At 34.0% G+C, this 22,162-nt stretch overlaps 1 protein-coding gene across 1 annotated transcript in view; it reads left to right on the forward strand.

Annotated features, from left to right (window-relative positions):
* Nucleotides 1-22,162, forward strand: part of PCDH15 (protocadherin related 15) — an 874,042-nt gene that overhangs the window by 569,818 nt on the left and 282,062 nt on the right. Inside the window, exons 13-16 of the mRNA XM_046654051.1 lie at nt 3,747-3,767; nt 7,443-7,577; nt 9,084-9,233; nt 21,410-21,603. Coding sequence (XP_046510007.1) covers nt 3,747-3,767; nt 7,443-7,577; nt 9,084-9,233; nt 21,410-21,603 — 500 coding nt within the window. The remainder of the gene's footprint in view (nt 1-3,746; nt 3,768-7,442; nt 7,578-9,083; nt 9,234-21,409; nt 21,604-22,162) is intronic.

The following is a 22,162-nucleotide window of genomic DNA, read 5'->3' on the forward strand; positions in this document are numbered from 1 at the left end:
TTAATAAATTAAAAGGGCACTTTCAGACTTTTTCTTTCTCTTTCTCGAAAAATTTTGACACCCTTAGCAGAGGCTGTGACAACTCCTGTGTGCACTCTACTTCTTACCAGAAGTTTTATTTTACTCTTGATATCTCTCTCTGCTTTCTTTTGTTCTATCATCCCACCTTTTTGCCCTTAGTCTCTCTCATTTTCTTTCATCATATGTTTTAACAAGAGCTAAGTGTAATTGAGTTCTTAGTAACTGCCAAACAATGTACTAAATGCTTTATCTTGAATTAATTCTCTTAATTCTCACAGCAAACATAATAGATGCAGTTTCCCATATTGCAGAAGGGGAAATGGGAGCTATTTTAAATGTCTTACTATGATCAGAGAATTAGTAGATGGTGGAGCTGGACCTTGAGCCAAGGTCTATGGGAAACAAAGTCCTTGTTGTGAGCATTAGTCTAGACAGCCCGTTTTATATAGTCTGACTGTAGTCTAACTAAATCAGCTGATAAATCCTATAGACTTTTCTTCCTAGAAAATTGCATATACATACACAATTTCACATCCCAGTTCAAGGGGTTTAGGGACCCCCTGAAGTTTAATGAATTTCATGAGTCACAGGTAAAGTCTTCGTTTAGCGAATCCTCACTGGGAAATTCGCAGAGCCACCTTAATAAGTTTTATCCAGGCTAAGCAAATATATGTTGTAGGCCTGGAGGTGTCCCACAAATATTGGGGTAGATTTTGTCTCATTTTTTAATTTGAATGCATAATCATACTTTAAGCAGTGACTAGTTAATTTGGAAATTTTTAATAATTTAAGTCACACCTTTATGAACACAGTGGTTAGCAAAAGCAAAATCCTGAAGAAAAAAAATGGAGTTGTTATCTTTTTCATAATAGCAAAATTTGTGTATTTGTACTTGCTTGGGGTATTTATATTATTTAATGGCTGCATATTAAGCCCTGTACTTGCTTGTGTACAAGCTTACTGGTCTGGATTGCCATTCACTTTAAAATTACAAATGTTAAAATTGTGTTCTAAGGGACTTTGTGTAAAACAGTGGGACTTCTAATGTATTGTTGAGGTAGGGTGGGAGAAGAGCCCTTGGGTCTAAAACCTTTGGGAAACACTACTTAGAATTCTGCTCTTGGAGATTTACAATTCCAGTTAGCCTATTAAATGCTCTGAATATTTCCAAAGGGTGGGACAGCATGTTGGTTCTTAGGAGCTTGTGCTTTGGTGTTAGACAGCCCCGGGGTTGACTCTTGGTTCTGCCATGTGACAGCTGTATGACACTGTGAGCCTCACGTTCACCATCTGCCCCCTTTCATTCAATCACCTATGATCCTAAAAGGTATATGGTAGCAATCATTGCTGCCTTGGCCTGCTCCTTCACTTGGGGCAAGGAGAGAAAATCTCTCTTAAATGAGGCCATATACATGGAGAATGGCATAATTACTATATTTTATAAAACTATCAAGTAATTAAATGATGTGTGTCTGGCCATTTGTTTAATACTTAGGCCCATCGTCTTCCTAAAATTATCTGCAGTGGGTGATTGTCATTAGATTCTTAGAAAGTGAACAAGTATATCTAATCCTCTAGTGACTAAGATTTCTAAAATATCACATATAGCTTTATATATCTATAATTTAAATAAGTCCATACAATAATAAATACAGTTTAATTCAACTTTCTCTGCTATGTGAAATGTTGTCTTAAAACCCACTCCTCAGAAATTGGTGTAACACTTCATTGTGCCACTCAAGCTTGAAACCTAGGAGTCATTCTTGACTTTTGTTTTCTCACAACAGCTAATAAATCTTCAAGTTCTTCCTATTTTGCCCTCTGAATATTTCTTGACTCTCTTTTCTCCTCTCAATCCTTACAATCACCACCCTCTTTGTCTTTTATCAGAATTGCCTCCTGATCTGCTTGCCTCCAGTTTTTTCAGTTCAAATCCAGTTTTTCACTCAGCCACTGGAACAATTTCTTCACAAGCTTAAATCTGACTATATCACATTTCTGCTTAATATACTTTTGTGACTTCAATTTTTCCACGGAAGGAAATTCAGGCTCACATGCATGTCTTTCTATTACTTGGTACCTGATAACGTCATTTTCTGAAACTTCCTGCTTCACCTATTACATTTAGAAACTGCCTGTATTTTCCTGCCTATGCCAAGCTGCTTCTTATCGAATTACCTTTGTTAGTTACATTTTTTATATTTTGAAATATTTTGTCTTCCATAACACAAGCTGACTTGGATAACTTATGCTCAGTGTTTAGAATTCAGCTCAGATATTCCCTCATTCAAGAATCTTTTCCAGAGTTATCATTCTCTCGGTTGAGTTGCATGTTTCTCCTTGGTACATTTCCCTAAAATTATACTTCCATCATTGTAGTAAGTGTCTTTCTCCCTCATTGAATTTAAATCCCTTGAGAATTGGTCATACCTCTCAGTAACTTTTAAATCCTGAAGAACTGACAGTTCCCAGAACTTAGTAAGTTCTAGTAACTGTTTCATAAATCAACAAATTTACACATGAGTAAAGGAATGAGCATATTTAACATGTGCATTAAAAATTCTAATGATATTGAATTAACGATTTCACAATATGACCAATTCCATGGTCGAACAACTAATTCCTAGAAAGTTCTTCATCATACTGAGTTGAAATCAGCCTTCTTAAAACAGCCGTTATTCCTTATATCTTCCTTTTGCCAGCACACAAAATCAATCTATGAAATAGTCATTAATATATTTGAAGATAGATTTATGCACTTCTGAATCATCTCTTTTTCCAGGCCAGGAACTCTTTAGTTTTGAAAGTAAAGATCTGTATCAACAAAAGGAAACTTTAAGGCCCTTTTAGTTCATAGATAAGGATTTTACTACATGGTAAATTCTTGCTGTTTTTGAGTGTCAGGTTTAGTGAAATTAATCAGCATAGGCATAAAGGATTTAAGAACACAGACAGAGACAGATCACCTCATACTGGTGTTAGCAGCAGAAATGGAGATTAAACATCAGGCAGGAGAAGAGCAGTTGTCACTGCAGAGTTGGTTCTCCTGAATTGCTTCAGGAACAGTTATGCCAGAGGGCAAATGCCAAGAAGAGGACAGACATGGCTCTATTTGTCCAAAAATTAAGTTGTGTTTCTTCCTTCAATTCAGTAGAAGGTAAGACAGTGTTTTAAGAAATATTAGCAAGGACTGGTGAGTTGTGGTGTTATTAACAAGGTGGATTTCAAGTCAGAAGGAATCTTAAGGATCACAGTGAAACTGAAAAAAAGTAAACAAAAATATTTGTACTAATGTTCCTTTTCTATAGATATACAGATGTCAACATACATACATATATATTACATATATATCAGTCACATTTATGTTTTTTCAAGTACTCTTGCCTCATAGTTTCAAAATAGTCCAGAATATAGGTAGAGCAGTAAGGCACAAGGCTTTTAAGAGGCATGTCTGAAATCACCAGGTTTTCAGGCAGACTCACTAAAAAGTTGATTATTGAATTCTAGTTGTAAAAAATGACAGGGGATAATAATCAACAGAAGTTATGCAATGTTTGTTATGATGTGTCATAATACTAAGAAAAAAATACATCTAGGGAAGAGTTGTTAGTTTAAATGTACTGGAAAATGTTTTATTTTTTGCTTGTTATTAGTGTATATTGTATGCCATATGTATATTTGTCCTTCTTTATATTTACTTTTTTAATTGTTTAATTTGCTTATAGGTTCCACCTGGTGGAGTTCCTGTAGGTACTAGGTTTTAATTTTGTGTTTGCTCTTTTTGTTATTTGCTGTGGTTCATTGCCTTGTTCTTTTTCTTTTCTACTTTAATAAGTAGGCAGTTACTTCATTATCACTTATAAAGACATCGACAACTACTTTAAATATATATGTATATAAAGATATAATTTAAATTTATATCCAAATTGCATATGAACTTAAACAAAGATATCTTAATTATTACAAGTTTATTTAGTCCATAGCAAACATTAGTAATTCATCACCACATTATTTCTGAAAGATTCTAAGCTTGAGGTCTAACCATTTTGAACAAGCTACTTCAGACAACTACTGTCAGCTAATTCAAATTGGCAGATGAGGTTAAACTTTCATCACTTTTCCCATTATGCTTTATAATTTATATGTATGTACATAAGTATGCATACATATTTATGTGCAAATTTATATACATTTTAGTGTTGTATGTGTATATATATGAGGATGCATATGTGTGTGTGATAGCAATTTTGATTCCCATTGGAAACCCCAAATTGATTTCAAATCCAATAAACGATCATATTTGAATGTTTTTATTCTATATGATGGGATTTTTAAATTTTGCATTCATATGTTTGTTTGCTTTTGCATTTGTATATGTGTTTTACTTTCACATTCAAGTTTTCTGTGCTATAAGTGAATATCAGAGTTTATTTTATGCTTTCAGAATATAATACACAAATCAATGAAGTGATAAACTTTTGATGTATACTGAACGTATACTTTAGAATAAAATAATATTACCTTATGTCGGGGGAAAAAGAAGGTTTATTAATCAGCCCTCTATGTACGTATTGATTTAGAAAACTAATATTTATTTTAAATAAATTTATAGACACAAAGACTATATAAAATCTACTGTCCCTATCAGAATAATAAGCCAGAACATTTTCTATTTACATTCAAAATATGCCACACCTGAAACTACTATGATCTTTGCAGATAAATCTCAAGTATTAAACTTTGAGTGATAATTGGCTGAACATTTCCAAATTTCCCTTCTTAACTTTTTGTACTTAAAGAAATACCTAGAAATTCACCAATTGCATCTATGTATGCTGTGTATAGATATAAAAGGTTACTATTTTAAATATTCATAAACTTCAAAAGTTATATTTTAATTAGAGATTGTGCAGGACAGATTAGAATAAGCTATAATATGCCACGTTCAATGCTAGCTTTATGTATTACATTATCTTTTGCATATAAAACAAATAATTTGTAGTTCTTGGAAATGTCGTTTTAATCTCCAGCTAGTTATTAGAAGAGAACTTGAAGTGGAGATAATTAAATTAGCAAAAGGTCTTTAATGTTTCTGGTTATCAAATTAGAGAGAGTCTGTTTCTGAAGTCCTGGTGTGTATATCATCTTCAAAGGGAAGCATTTGACAATGAAAATCTCGTGGCTTTCATAAATTGTTAAATTCACAGTGTTGTTTGTGACACAACCATGTTATACTACAGTCACATATGTGTACGTGGGTTCACAGCCCAGCACTTATTGCAGTATTGCACTGTCAGGATACCTGACATAAAAAACGTGCTTACAAGTGATGAGTACGTGAATGAATATACCTAACTAATTTACTAACAGAGACTACGGTTGAAAGGAAGAAAAGAAATTGAGGAGGATTAGTTATAAAGGAAGTAGAGAAGGACTGAAGGATTTGAACAAAGGGAAAGAAGTAAATATTTGGTAACTAAGTCACATAGCAAAACTTGATTACCTTAGATTACTAGTGTTGTAAAGGGATGAGTCAAGGAAGCTATGTTTGTTGGCACCATTGTTGGCACACTCAGAGAATAGAAAAAAAATATGAACTTAGAAACCTAGTAATTTTACCTTGATAGGTAAAATCACGAATAAACACTAAAAGATGGCAGATACTCATATTTATTTAGTTTTTTTGTTAATTGAAACTGCATGCTAATAAACACTTTTGGTGATTTAAAAATAATAATTGAATTTTATTACAATTGACTCTAAAGTATAACAAAATCAGGATCCTCAAAATGTGGCTCAAAATATGTTTAGTTGCATGTATGTTTGAATTTACTTTTTAAAATAAATAATTTAACTTTTTATTAGCTAACATATTTGATTAATCAAAATATTCTACTTCCTAGCCACGCTGAGCAATTGGGGTCATGACACTGAAATGAAGTTGCCTGTTTGAAAACATTAGTGTTAAGCCTCTTGACTTCTTACAACTCTTAACAACTTCGATTATTTTACAATAAATAGATCAATGGAAATTATTATCTATAGTATTAATTTTTTATTGTTCCAAGATAAACGTAGCACACTGATCTTATATCAAAATCATGGACTTAGAAGCTACCCTGATACGAGATACTATGAATACAGAATTTGTATCAGGTTCAAGTGAAACCATTCAATTCAAAGTTATTTGAAATATATACATATTGAAGCTTTAAAAAGATGGACAGATTATCTTGTGGATCAAACCATGCCCACCTTTTAATATAATAGTGTGCATTTCTACTTTCTCACGTTTACATAGAAATTTTTAAAATGTGAATTCTAGTTTTTATCCAAATTAACGTATTTAACAATTCCAGACTCTCTACTTTGCCCTCAACTCTTGATACCATACTAGAAAAGTAATCTATTATATTAAATTACATTTCCCACCATACTATGTGTAATATTTTATAAGGTGCCACAATCTATAATAATACCTTATCTCCCTGTATCATCTCTATTATTTTTTTATAGCCTTCTTGGTATCCACTCTCTCTCAATTTTTCCTTTTTATTTGCTCCACTTCCTTCCTATTCCACTTCGCAGACACCAATCCAAGACTCCTCACTTTGTGTCTCTGTTCCTTCTCTGAATTGCAGAGATTCATGTCTTATCTTTCAGCAATGGCAATAAAATAGTGAAGGGTTTCCAATGCTTAGTTAATTACCTCTGTTTTAAACTTTTGCAATTACTTCCTTTTTATGTATATATTATTTTTTTCTAGACACTTAGACACATGCAGTCAATTCATATATTTTCAATCTAATCATACGAAATATTTTAATTAACATAAATATTATGTTTCCCTTTAGAGAATCTTTACAGCATTAAAATAAGAAAGAGCATGCATGATATTTATAGGTAACGAATTATACATAACTAATTTTATTTCTATTTTACATTAAATGTGAGAATAGGATAGTACTATACATACGTGCAGTTTATTACTGCAAATGAAGTAATTGTAAAATCCTACAGCTAAAATCTAAAATTGTGGGCTTCAATTTCCTTTTCTTGCATTTACTTTTTATATCTTGAGCCCAGTGAGGTTCTGGAAAATATTTATATTAAATAATCAATAAGAATATAGTCAATTAAATTGTCTTCTATCCTATCCTTCTTCCTACTCTTTTTCCTTTTATTAAGATTAATTATACTAGTACTTATTTCAGTATTTTGTTTCCCACAGAATGAGTCATTGTCTTTGGATAGTTTAGCTCAATTATCAGTAAATATCTAGTTAAATCTATTTTTTTTAGACATTCTTAATAACATTATGTATATTTTGTAATAAATTTGAAAAATTAATGTCCAGGTAATGGACTAATAGCTGCGTTATTTATTCAAGATTTTAAATAATGGCATTCTTTTTTTCGAAGACGAAAGACCCAGAGCTTCAGCTGTTTCTAAATGATTACACCTCAGTCTTCACCGTCACACAGACTGGTGTCACTCGCTACCTCACCTTACTTCAGCCCGTGGACAGGGAAGACCAGCAAACTTACACCTTTTCGGTAAAGAGATTTCATATATATATATGTATATGTGTATGTAACAAGGAGATGTCTGTTTAAAATTGAAGAGATCAATGATGTGAGAGAAAAAAATGCAATATTTTCAGATCATATCATAGAGAATACCAGTAATAAAATGTTTCTCACGTGTATTTCTCCTGTTTCTGTTCTTAAGTTTGTATAGTTGTTACCATTCTTTCTGACAGAAGAAAAATAGCTTTTGAGATGAAAACAAGAAACCAGGAATTTCATGTTTCACCATGCACTCATGATTGATTTCAATTAATATATTATAAACTAGAAGCTGCAAAGTCAAGAGTTATTTCCTAACCTTTATTTTATTTATTGATTTTTATTTCATTTTTAATTTTGTCCTAGGGTTAGGCCAGCGGTTCTTAAATGGAGATGATCCCCATCCCACCCCCCACACTCATTCTGTCCTTCCCCTGGAGACATTTGGCACTGTCTGGAGACGTTTTGGGTTGCCACTACTATGAGAGGGTGCTATTGGCATGTGGTGGGTAGACACCAAGGATGCTTCTGAACATCCTATAATACCAGGACAGCCTCCCACAAGAAAGAATTAGCTGGCTCAAAATGTCAATAGTATGGAGATGGAGAAAGCTTAGCTTAGATTAATCAAGAAAAAAGAAAGAAGACTATTAAAGCTGTGATTGTAAATAGTAATTATGAGATATATATATATGCATTACTAGAGGTTTGAGAGGTGAATATAGATAAAAAGGAAGTTCTATCTATTATCCAAATTCCTGAACTAGATTTTATTCAGGTATAAGAGAAAAATGAGCTGATGGAAAAGTACAGGTGATGGGACTAATATAGGAGTTCTTTCTGGAGAAACTTACACAGCAGGACTAGAGCTTCCAGAAAACCTAAAGTGATAAAACTTGGATACCGAGTGGATTTCGGAAGTCATTCAAAAAAAGAGTAGTAATGTTGTAGGACTGATTTTGTCAGACCTTCTTAAAATGTTAACCATGTAATTAAAACATCACTATTAACTAACGCCAGTGAGTCCTTTAAAAATTGCCATCTTGTGAATTGCTAGAAAAAGATATTAGATATCTAGGTCACCTTTCTTGACTGATATAAGCACGTGGCTATAAAAGCAGCTATTGTATTGTATACAAAATATGCAAAAGTGGAAAATATTTTTTAGTAATTTTTTAAAGGTTAAATAGTAGTTAACTCCTAAGAATCACTTCAAGCTTCTAAGACATTTTGCATACCTGCTTATTTAAAATGTGCTTGGAATTGAAGACATTAAAAATAAAATAGAATCCTCCATAATTGCCTCTTAGCACTTTCAAACACTTTGATTATATGTACTAATCCAGTTTTATCACTTCCTTTTATCAACAAACATTTTAGCACTCTTTTTAAACTGTCAATTACTTATAAGAACCTTCTTAAATTGTAAGGATGAATTCTGTACTGCTTATGTTTGCATGACTCTCTACTAAATGTATTTTTCTACCTCCAAAGATAACAGCATTTGATGGTGTGCAAGAAAGTGAGCCAGTTATTGTCAATATTTGGGTGATGGATGCAAATGATAACACTCCAACGTTCCCTGAAATATCTTATGATGTCTATGTTTATACAGACATGAGCCCCGGGGACAGTGTCATACAGGTAAATACCCATATAATCTGAGGATATATTCAAAGCAATTATTTCCATGGGCATTAACAACTGCATTAAGAAATTGGTTAAGAAATTGCTTAGGAAATGAAAATGAATTTCAGATTTATTGAATGGCACAATTTAGCTTAAACAGCTTTAAATTTATGTTTACTTTCCAAATAAAAGTATATTTATATACACTTTAAAGTAGAATTAACTAGCTATTAGATGTAAACACAGCTCTTTGACCTATTTATACTTGACTTTTAAAAATGTAACATAAGGAATATATTTAATATACTGAAATTTCAAGTATTAGACATGTAGTTTAAAATTTCAAATTATTTTGAACTATTGTAGAAATGCGTTAAATTTCTTTTGGTGATGAATCAAAGGACTGCATTAATAAATTGGCAGATAATACCATTAGACATCGGTTGCCTAGATGTAAAACGGAATCATCACAACAGGGAAAATTAAGATTAGATAGTAGATGGTATCTTTGAAAGCACAGAAATCTGGCAAAATCTTCATCTTTGATTAGTCTTATTTTTACCATTAACTGTACTTATTGCATTTAAATAAATTGTAAATTATCTCAAAATCTTTTTTGGTATTCTGCATATAAATCATAAACAAGTAATATTCTTTCTTGAGGATTTTCGTCTAAAGTGTAGTTGACTCTGGTGTTTTCTAAACTGACTGCACATCTAAATTATCTAGGGAGCTGTTTAGAAATAAGATGACCAGGATTCACTTCAGCCTTCCTGGATCTGAAGCTCTATGAGCAATACTTAGGTAATCGATATCAAAAACCCAAACCCCAACCGTTTCAGTTGCCCAGCCATGTAAAGATTACTGATCTAGATTTTCCTCTAAATCTGAGAGTTAGAGGTAATACATTTAAGATACTCTCAGGCCAAGAAGGCCATGATTTTCTCTACTTTGTAGAGTATTTGAATGCCTCCAAATTGTTACTAAATTTCATATATAATATATATTATATAACAATATGTTGTATATGATATATACTAATAGGTAATAATATATAATAGTATCATACATAATAAATATTAATAAATAAATGTATGTATCTCTATATTTTACTATCAGATAAATAGTTCAGAATATTAAAACAGCAGTCCAAACGCCTCAACAACATACTCACATCTTCGCATCATGCTTCTTGTTTTCCTCTCCAGCTCCATGTTGGGCCCTCTATTCCTATACATATGCTTCAGTCCTATTGAACTACTTCCAGTTACCTGAATGTGCCTTACTCTTTCTCAGTTTCTCTAATTATCTCCTCTAATTTGATCTCTTTGTCTTCTGTTTATGGCTTGATTACTTTCTTTTATCCTTTAGATTCTTTTCCTTCTAAGAAAGCGTTCTTTAGTAGTTTTCAGGTGGTAGTTCCTAGTAAATCTTCCTTAATAGTTTCTGTTCTTGCAACCCACCAGTAAACACAGGAGTTTGTAGCCAAGATACTGTGATACAGGGGTGTGTCCTTCTCAGTGTGAGCTGTTTGGGAAGAAACGTTAATGATGCCTCAGGGCTTTTGTATGCTATTTTCTGTTCACCAAGAACACTCTTCTTATCCCAGATTTTACAAGGTTGACTCACTTTCATCATATAAGACCCAGCTCAAAATGTGACTTCCTCAGAGAAAACTTGGCTAACAGCTTTGACACTAGTCAGTAGCCTCCACTCACACTTTCTTTCTCTGTAACTCACCCTTTCCTCCTCACTGTCATAGCCACTAGGACCATCTGAAGTTATCTTATTTTCTTCTTACCACTACCCCAAATGGAAAACTCTCAGAGATCAGCGACTGTCTTGTTTGCCACTGTAATGCCAGCACATGCCAGATATACCAACCACGCAGTAAATATTTATTGAGAGGATGAATTATTACCAACTGTGCATGATATAATTGTTACTATAAATTGGAAATAATTCAGTACTATCCCTGTTTTATTTTACTTATGGATTAAAATATGCTTTCTTGAGTGATATAGAAAGGGGTGAGATCATAGCCTGGGCACTGGAATGCACCTCAAAGTGCATCTCATGTGTGAGCATCCTCTGTTGTGTAGGTGGTAGTGGGGGAAAATGTTTCAAACAGCCAACATACATTGTATTCATATCTTGGTTATGGCACTCGTCATATTGATGAAATGCACCTTTTTACCCATTTGTCTTGAGAGAAGAATTGCAATTAGTTTATTTCTGTACCCGTAGCATCTGTAATCATAGTAGTAGATGCTTCATAAATGTTGATTTGAGGATGAAAGGAAAACACGCAGACAAGTTGATATGAATGAATAGGAAGGTAGAAACATAACGGCCTTTATTTCTAGTCAGTTCATGAACCTGGAGAGCTATTTATCTTTACCAAGGCACTCTTTCATAAAGAGTAAAATTATAGCTTATACAGATAAAGGAATGACAATTATTGTCATGATCTTATTTAATTAGACCTGATTCCCATCTCTATAATAACATAATTGGAAATAAAAGTAAGTTTATACAGGAAAATAGCCAGCAGGGAACTGGGAAGTGTAACTAAGAAAACGATAGCAATTATGTGGTGGAATCGTATCTCAAAAAACATTTGCCTTAGGGGATCAAGAGCTTATTTCTGGCATTTGCAGTCTACAAAAGTTAATTTCCCTTATGTATCTCTTTATAAAACATATCTTGACTTGCCTTTAAAGATTCATATTTTATATATTTCCCTGAACTATGAGGATTATGAAGATAGATTGTTGTTTGTGTTTATATGCCTTTTGTTTTTTAAATTATTTACATACCAAGAAATAAAGCTTTATAATTACTATTTTTGATGTTATTCCTGGTATGTGGTAAAAGAGGGGTACAGCTGTAAAACATCTTCCAAGGGCCTAAAAATCAAAGGAAATAGATTTCCCATTGAGAGAAAACTTTTAAAACAAAGCAAATGATTCAGAACTGTGATCTTCAACTGGATTTTAAGGGTCACAAAATAGGTTCTTATGCTCCACCCACCCTTAAGACCTCATCAACTCTGCCTTTCCCCATTATCCCAACAGAAAATCAGTTAGTTTATTTTTGGTTAGTAATCTGATGTCAAAAAGAGTGACAGTATTAGAAACAAAGGTGATGATGAGAACTCTCCAGCAAGGACAGCCTTGGATAACTGATTTTAAGTATCATAATGAGATCATTTTTTATCTATCATTTTCAATGTGGTTTGAGACTATCTTGGCTCAATCTAAGTACATACTTAATTATTTGAGCCCAGTATCTTTTCGTTACGAGGTAGCTATCCTTGCCTCCGAGAAGTGCATAGGTTGGTCATAACGATGTGAGTCACTAGGTCCGGCTTAAAAGTTCTCAGTTATAAATTGGTCTTCTGACTTTATCTACATCTCTTATGCTTGATTATTATGAAAAGGATGAGAGTGATTTGATGTACATGGTTCATGAACCACCCTAAAACGAGCACTGCGTAGAACAGCATCTGCGTCTTTCATAACTAGAAATGAAGTGTAATCAGATCCTTAGCACATTTTGGGTTTAGGGAGAAATTACTGGCATGAGTGACAATGATTTTTTTTTCAGTATATGCAGCATATTTTGTGCTGCATGAGAGACCTTTTTGTAGGCCATCAATGAAATCTTACAAGTTGACACTAATGGATATCATACTCTATTGTCTTAAGGTCTCATTTCACACATTGCTAGTTTTCTTGAAAAACCAATTGCTCTATATTAAAGATATAGATTCTGATACACAGTTTAATATTTTGAAGATGTAGATTTTAATATCAGTAGTTAACTATCCAGTCTGTACTCCATAGATGCTATTCCTAAACTTTTACAATTGTCTTAAATCAATGATTCTTAATCCTAGTTGAATATCAGAGTTCCACTTGAGGAACTTTTAAAAGGATCGATGCATGGACTCCACCCTGAGATATTTCATGTAAATGATCTGGCCATTCATAGTAGAGTCACTTGGAGAGACTTTATTTAATAGAACAAAGCAGCTCTAATATGCAGCCAATTTTGAGGAGAACTGCCTTAAACTGCGACAATATTTTTGTACCTCTGAAGATTGGAATTCTGAATTCATGAAGATGGCGTCCCATATGGAGCTGAGTGCTTTGGATGTCACCCCATCTCTTTCCATTTTTCTCATTCTTCAATCTTCTTACTTTCTTCTGTGATGCTTCTTATGCTTTAAAGTTCACTCTTACCCTCACTTTCACCTGTGCTCCACTAATTATTCCATTTCTTTCCAGTTTCTTTCACTACAATAATCTCTTCCTCTCCACTGGTTCTTTCCCCTTGGCCTATAAACATTCTTAAATCTCCCCACACCCTGCCATAATCACTTCCCCTACATGAACCTTTATGTTGCTATCCCACTCTGGTATATTCAGGCACTTGGATTGGTTGATAAATTTAGAGAATTTATTAATTTATTGTTATTATTTATAATTATATATCATTTCATTAATTTTATTAAAATAAATAGTTGTATAATCTGACTTTCCCTCACATCATACCACTAAAATCATGTAAAATCATAAATCTGAGTCTGTCTCTTATTGTCAAATGCAGAAGCATTTCCCAGTCCTTAATCTATGTAAAACTCTCAATTTTACCCTTTCATGGAAGACTTGCCTGGTTCTCATCCTACCTCTCTGGTGACTGAGGGACTTTGTTGCTGCCTCCTTGTTAAGTTCTCACTGTTTGGTTCTCTTCTGTTTCATCTTTTACCAAGTTTTCAAGCATCACCTCTATGTATCCTTGAGTCTCCCAAAGTTAAATGCCCTGTGATGACCTGAGCATTAGGCTGACATTCCAGGTATCTGTTGCACACGGCAATGTAAATTTTTGACAGGCACTTCAAACTGGACATCTTCCAAGATAAATGAACTAATTATTTATCTTCCTTCTAATACAGAAGCACACACACACAGCCTCAAACACATATATCCTGTCCTCTATGGAGGCCTTATATTGTGAAGGGCCCAATTAATCTTAGATTACACAGGCTTCAGGCTAGCAACCTCAGAATCATGTTTCTTTTCTCCCTCCTTCACCATGCATCTAGATGGTCATCCAGTTTCTGAAATTGCCATTTCAGACTGTATCTGTCTGTCGTCATTTCCTTTTCCGTGCCTATGCACTGCCGTAAGTTAGACTACTACAGTAGACTCTGACAACCCTGTTTCTGCAGCTTCTCCACCACCTGCTACAAAATGACTATTCTGAAGCAAGATTCAGAGCAGGTCCCCATTCTTCCGGAAAACCTACCCAAAAAAGAGTGCAGTCTCCGCACATGCAATCAAGAAGATTTATGCAATAGTTCAAATATTTTGTCATCTCCTGCTACATTCCTCCATGGAGGATCTCAACTCTGAGATCATATACAGGGTTTTTTTTTTTTGTTTAATTTTAGCATGGAATATCTTTCCTGTTCTATGCCTATTGACATCTCTCTCAAGTTTTAAGTTTTGGTCCACATTACACCTTTTTTCATTCTGTAGTACACAGTTCAAATGTTACTTTTTTAATAAAGGCTTTATTTTGCTAACAAGTCAGAATTCATTGTTCTTTCCACCAGACTCCCACAGATCCAGCTAGTAACCCTATCTATCATACATTTTACTCTGCCTTGCATTAAGGTCAGCTTTTATGTCTGTCTAGCCTACTAAACTATAAATTCCTTTAGGACAGAAACTCTTAACAATCTCTAACCACCAGTGGTCAGCATAATTACTTCCACACAGTATGGAGTCACCAAATATCCATTGAATTTATTCCCTCCATTAATGTGCTCGCAATCAGTTTTAAAATGTCTCATTCTAGAAATGTGTTCTGTTTGGCTTAAGAATTCTCTCTGTTATACACAGAGAGTTATGTCCCACAGCCACTTCTCAAAATGCTTTGTAACTTCACAGCTTCAGCCGCCTACCCCTTTAACGCTCTTGCTATGGAAAAATACCTTACACTGGAAACGTTCCTGATACATTTCTCTTAGTTGTGTCTGTCAAACTTCATTGAATCTTACAGCTAGGAATTACTTTGAAAATATTTCTTTTTCACTGCTTAATTTTATAAAGAATTTGAGTTAATACGTTGATAAATAATTTGTCCAAATTCATGAAGTTTACAAGTGGCAGAGTTGACGTTGAATCCATTTAAAGACGATAGAATCTGGAGCTAGACCAGCAAGTTTTGCCCCCTTTTGCCACTGTGTACCTTCATGTGACTTTGGACAAATAGTTTAGCCTTCTATGCTTCAATTTTCTAATCTTTAAAATGGTGATGATAGTACCAGCTTCACAAGGGTGTCATGAGTATTAAATTGGTTATATGAACTACTACCACATGTGCACTTTGCAAATGATAGTCTTGTATAAATGTTATCTAGTTATTATTATTATTATTGAACAAGTCTCATGAGTTATATAAAAGATTTATGATTATTAATATCCTTTACTGCCTTATCTGAGTATATCTCTCAGTGTTATGTGTGTTATTTAGTACTCTGTGGTAGATGCACAAACATTACATATAAAATTATATATTAAAAGTTCTTAAAATAATTTCCAATATTATGACTAAAATTAGGATAAGCCTGTACAGCATTTTAATACCTTTTGACAATTTATTTTACATCAATTAATGATATTGCTCTCTGTGGTGTGTTTGTGATATCATAATTAAAGTTTGATGGTTATATTTATTTAAGGTCTTGGTGAGATTTAGTATTTCAGCAAATACCAGATAAAGATTTGCTGAGCAAAGCTTACAAAAATGTAAATTTTTACATTTGTACATAATTTTGTTTTTGATATTTGAAACAATTTAATTTTGCTAAAGACCACACTACAATTTCTTACCTAAACATTTGCTTTAGAATCAAAACATATAACCAAAATTATTATTCTTAATTTATATAGGGTACCCACTCATCTTGCAGACATTAAGTTAATTTGAAGTTTTGTTACATCATCTATATTTTGTTCAAATGGATGATATTCCTCAGCTAAGAAAATAACAACACCCTCCATTTAGTTATTCAAGCTGGACACCAGAGAGTTATTCTTGCCACATTCTCATTTACTCCCGCTTCCCAATCTGTTACCAAGTCTTACTAATTTCTCCTCATATACTTATTGAATACATCTACTTGATTTTCTTCCCACTGCCACCATCCTAGTAAGAGCCACCATCAGCTGTTACGTAGACAAGTGCAATACCCTTCTTTAGATTTTATTCTCTCCTCTCTCTATCTTCTCATTCAGCAGACAAAGGGCTTTTTTAAATTTGAAATCAGATTAATAACGCCCATACTTAGAAAAAGGAACCCTCATACACTGTTGGTGGGAATGCAAACTAGTGCAGCTACTATGGAAAATAGTATGGAGTTTTCTCAAAAATTTAAAAATAGAACTACCATATGACCCACCTATCCCACTACTGGGTATCTATCCAAAGAAATTGAAATCAGCAATTGAAAGAGACCCATGCACCCCTATGTTCATTGCAGCATTATTCACAATAGCCAAGACATGGAAGCAACCTAAGTGCCCATCGACTGATGATTGGATAAAGAAGATATGGTGTATATATACACAATGGAATACTACTCAGCCATAAAAAAGGATAAAATCATCCCATTCACAACAACAGAGTTGGACCTTGAGGGTATTATGTTAGGTGAAACAAGCCAGATAGAGAAAGATAATCTCTGTGTGACTCCACTCATATGTGGAAGTTAAACATGTAGACAAAGAGAACTTTACTCAAGTAGCTATATTTTTTCCTGTTTGCCAAGTTCGAATAGTTAACTTGAATAATAAAGAGATTAAAAAAGACTTTCTGAGAAATAAGTATTTTGAAAAGTGCTTAATTTTACAATAGACAATTACTTTGTTTAAAAGTCCAACTATTATTACAGGAAAAATATCTGCATGTTATTTATCTGTGTATATATATTTTTTATTACTTGTTACATACTTCTGCCACTTCTACATACTCTATCACTTTCATAACATGACTTTTTTCCACTGTAATGAATAACCATATGTTGAATCAAAGATGGTTTGATGTATTAATGACCACGGGGCACCACATACCAGAATCTCAATGTACAATAATCCTAGAAGAAAAAATAGTCATAAAGCAAGCCAAGAAAAATAATTAATCATAAAATTCTTTTCCTATAATATTTAGGATTCTTTTGGTTGAAGCAACATATTTTCAAATTAAATTAGCTTTCTAAATTTATTGATTATTATTTTTTTTTGGTGAAGAAGATTGGCCCTGAGCTAACATCCGTTGCCAATCCTGCTCTTTTTTGCTAGAGGAAGATGGTCGCTGAGCTAACATCTGTGCCAATCTTCCTCTAGTTTGTGTGTGGAACAATGCCACGGCATGGCTTATGAGTCGTGTGCTGATCTGCACCCAGGATCCAAATCTGCGAACCCCAGGCCACCCAAGCTGAGCGTCTGAACTTGACCACTACACCACTGGGCCAGCCCCTAACCTAGCTTTTTTTAAAAAACATATATTTAGGGCTCATATATCAGGAAAAGTCAATGGTAAATTTGCTCAGGCATAACTGGAAACAGTGTTATCAATGATATTCTCTCCATATTTCCTGGTATTGTATCCTTCGCTCCTCAGTCTTAGGCAGACCCAATGCAGACAAGAAGATCAGCAAAAACATCAGATGTAAATTCACTAATCTAGACCCAGAGGAAATAAGAACTACTCTTTTCCTGTAGTTCTTGGAGTTACCGTGACTAAAGGAACTTAGATAACCTGCCAATTCTTGAACCAGTGTCCAGACCTGAACCTCACTCCATAGCCGGAGCTAAGGCTCAGCGCCACTCAAACATGGGAGTGAAGGGGATGGATAGCTTCCCAAAGGAACAAAAAGGCCTCTTACTAGAAACAAGGGCCCAGGAATACACAGGAGGCAAAAATGCCAAACAAGTAGCACACTTATTCATCATCAATTTAGCCATAATTCATTTTCAGTGAAAACATATTTATATAAATATGCTATGTTCACACTTTTGTATTGTAGTTTAGGTCTGGTGATTATTTCTCATCAGCTATGACTTTTATTCTATCCCTGCTTCATTTTTGAGACTCCAATTTGAATTTTCTTGTTCAGTTTACGATCCAATATTCTTTACATTTGTTTTTTTGCATCAAACCATATTTGTCAATTTCTCAGACACAGGAAAGGGAGATTGAAGAGAGAAGTAAACTGCAGCCAGAATACAAAGGAAATACTATGGGCAAATCAGAATTTTTTTGTGTGTGTGAGAGTGAGATGTGACTGATAAGGATGCCTGGAATATGTACATATCAGAAGAGTGAGAGGAAGGAACTGTGGGAGGGTAAGATTAAGCTTCCTGAAAAGGACTGTAGCACATTACAGGAAAGAAAGGCAAACAATTTACTGTTTCTTACCATTTAAATATCATAACATTTAAGTAAAACAGAAATCATAGATTTTATTTTACTTTCATCTGATAACTTATACGGCACACTTTGGCTTCTCCATGTAAACTAAAGCCTGCTCTCCATTCTCTTTTTATTTAAGAGGTAGATTTCCCCTCTGAATTAGGATGGGGCTTCATATACGTCCGTCTCATAGACCACTGATCACAGAATCATTGAATTGTAATTGGATTAAATCCCCACCATAGTTTAGTTTCAGGGTCTTTCGAGGAAGATGTTACCATTTTCTTGGCATGCAGAGTCCCTGTCTCAGCTCCCTTTTCTTATCTCCGACCACCAATAATTGCTTCAAAGTATTTTTGTTTGCATGTGTGGTGATGCAATAATGTTGATTCTTAACCCACTATTTTATTATTGAGTACCAAAAGACTGAAAAATAGTATAAAGCTATTTAAGTAACCTGAATCTAGAATTCACTTTTGGCTTATTTGTTAAATTTCCTACTTGCTAATGGTTTCTGTGGAGCTGGTTGTGTTTCTCGAATATAGTCGCTTTTCTGTGATTGGCCGGCTCTGCAGTTTGGGGGGTATTTCTATGCCCTTCCCTTTGCAGTAATGTTTGGTATTTACAGCACCTCCCAGATGGGTGCTGTCTTCAATTTAATTATCCTCTGGCTTATCCTCCCTTCCAACATCATTTATGAAAATGTTAAATAAGACCAGCCATAATACCTGCATCCCTGAAGCACGCTCCCCAACACTTCTTAACTTGATGCATTGCCAGTCATCATTAAATTCCTTTAGCCAATTTAAGTCCCAAGAAGAATGTTAATATTGAATCCAATTTGAGCTAAGTTTTAATTAAGATTTCGTGAGACATTGTGTTAAATGATTTACTATAATCAAAATTGATATCTCCTCGGCTATCCCTATCCTCTCATTTTCTAATTTTATCCACACACAAAAGAAAATGAGTTTGTCTGTTTGGATAGTTCTCCATAAAAATACATCATTCATTTTGACTGTTTCTGCAAATAGTTTCCTTCTCCTTTGCCTTTAGGACTATGTCTGTCATTCTCATGTAAGTCCCAGAGTCATTTTATGAAATGCTTTCCCTTCTGGCAGTCACATCTGTCCACCCCAAATACCCAATCTCAGGCTTAGCTGAATTAATGTCACTTTCTCAAGTTTCCTTTTTTCCTCTCAATTATTTTTGTTGATGCTATTTCTACACATATTATCACTCTAAATGCAGTGGATAATAAAAATAGGACTAGAATATGAACAGTGTATCCCCTTAAGCATGATGGGATGTGTAAAGTACTTTGTTTATATTTCATCAGGATGGTAAACATGAGCCTTTGCATGGGCCATTAATTAACATGGCATTCCTGAAATTGAATTCGAGTTTCAAGGTAAATGTGCACACTCACATTTTATCTAAGAAGGTACACCAGAATGTCCAGTAGCCACCCAAAGGAGGCTGTGAATAATAAAGAACTATTACTTTGTAGGAGTGAAACTCAGGGATCAGAAATACATAAGAAAATGTCAATAAAGGAGAAATATTTCCCTACAGTTTCATTTATTACAATGACGTGGTTTTCTTTATTCAAAAAGAAACTTTTAATTGTTTTCCTTTTACGTGTAAACTGAGGTCACCTTTCTTTTCTCCATCTGTCATTTCTGGGATGACAGAAACAGAAAATTCTGTAAATGTTTATAAAATGGATATTATAGAATTTCCCAATAAAATCTATTTTTTGTTTGTTTTTTCCCACTTAAGTGAATTTATATATATCAGAAAGTCAAGGAGCCTTATTTAACATATTTATTAAATCATTATTACCTTAATTTTGCTTTATGAAATTAATAATGGTCATTCTCTTTTCACACATAATAACGCAGATATAGTCTTTAACTCTTGGGTACCAGGTGCTCCAAAATGATTATAAATTTGTGCAAATTAGCCTTATAGATGCTTGTGTGGTATTATTCCAGGGACTCTGAGTTGATTCCCTTTCCTTAAAAAAATATTTCTTGGGCTCAATATTCTAATTTTTTCATTAGATATTCTACAATTGTAGATGCATTTGTTTGATTTTGAAAAGGTAATAATGTAGGCCTTATCCGTCCTTTATAAATCAGAGCAAACAAGATTATAAGAACCTTTCCTGAAGCCAAGTTTAAATAAAGAGGACTCGAGGACAAGAGAGTCTCTGGGAGACAGGAAGGAAAATATTATGAATGAAAAGAATGAGAGCGAAAGAAAAGATGGGCGCGTAAGAACGGAAAACTTCACCTATTTCATTTTTTCAGGACTCAGCCTCTAGTAAGATGTGTTTATATATCAAGAACAGCAGGTAACATAGAGAATAAAATTAAATTTCCTATAGGAATATTAGGTTTGCTGTTAGGGCTTTCCTCTTTTTTTCTTTATTAAATTAAAGATCGTCTTCAAGATCCCTCCATTTTTTTTTTTTATCACTCTCACAAGAAATAGAAAAACAATCCTTCTTGATGTGATTGCGTCAGTATCACAACGGAACACAGTAGCCTCAGTCCAAGAAAACATGAGGATAAATGCCAAGAGAACTTTCTTTACTTATTTTTTGTCTTTGAAAGTAAGCTCCTTTTGTTGGGGGAGAAATGACGCAATGGTGGGAAGTTGAGTCCCCAGAGGACTGATGTTGTGATTTTCAATTCCAGCTCACTGCAGTTGACGCAGACGAAGGGTCAAACGGGGAGATCACATACGAAATCCTGGTCGGGGCGCAGGGAGACTTCATCATCAATAAAACAACAGGGCTCATCACCATCGCTCCGGGGGTGGAACTGATAGTGGGGCGGACTTACGCCCTCACGGTCCAAGCAGCGGATAACGCTCCTCCTGCAGAGAGAAGGTAATTGATACCAGAACCAACGCGTCTTTTCGTCCCTCCCATTAACCCCATGATTAAATTTAAGAAGCGCAGCAAGCATTCTTTTATTCTATAAACGTGTAAATTAGATCAGAAAATCCGAGAGACAGGATTCTCAGGAACTGCATATTCTTGTTTGTTTAAATTGTGGGAAAAAGACAATAAAGACAAGATTAAGCCACAAAATAATTAGGATTTCACAAATGTGAAAGATGCAGGTCTCTGTTCTAAGACTGAGGAATATCAGAGGCATGTATCCAATTTATTACTTAAAAGCAAGGTTGCTGATAGTGAGGGTCAGACGTGGCAGAAACAGGTAAGATCTCAGGGTTTTGAAGCCACCTCTCAGTGTCTGGGTAATTATTTAAATAGGTATATATATTCTGTCTCTAGATAAAAGTATATACACATATAAACATATATATACCGGTATACAAATATATATATATAATCTGTAGAATGTATTATAGAATTTATCATTTATCTATAGAATATATCTATATATACACACATATCTATGTATTTACATATTCAAATATAT

Source organism: Equus quagga, chromosome 2 (assembly GCF_021613505.1).
Source record: "Equus quagga isolate Etosha38 chromosome 2, UCLA_HA_Equagga_1.0, whole genome shotgun sequence".
Taxonomy (NCBI): Eukaryota; Metazoa; Chordata; class Mammalia; order Perissodactyla; family Equidae; genus Equus; species Equus quagga.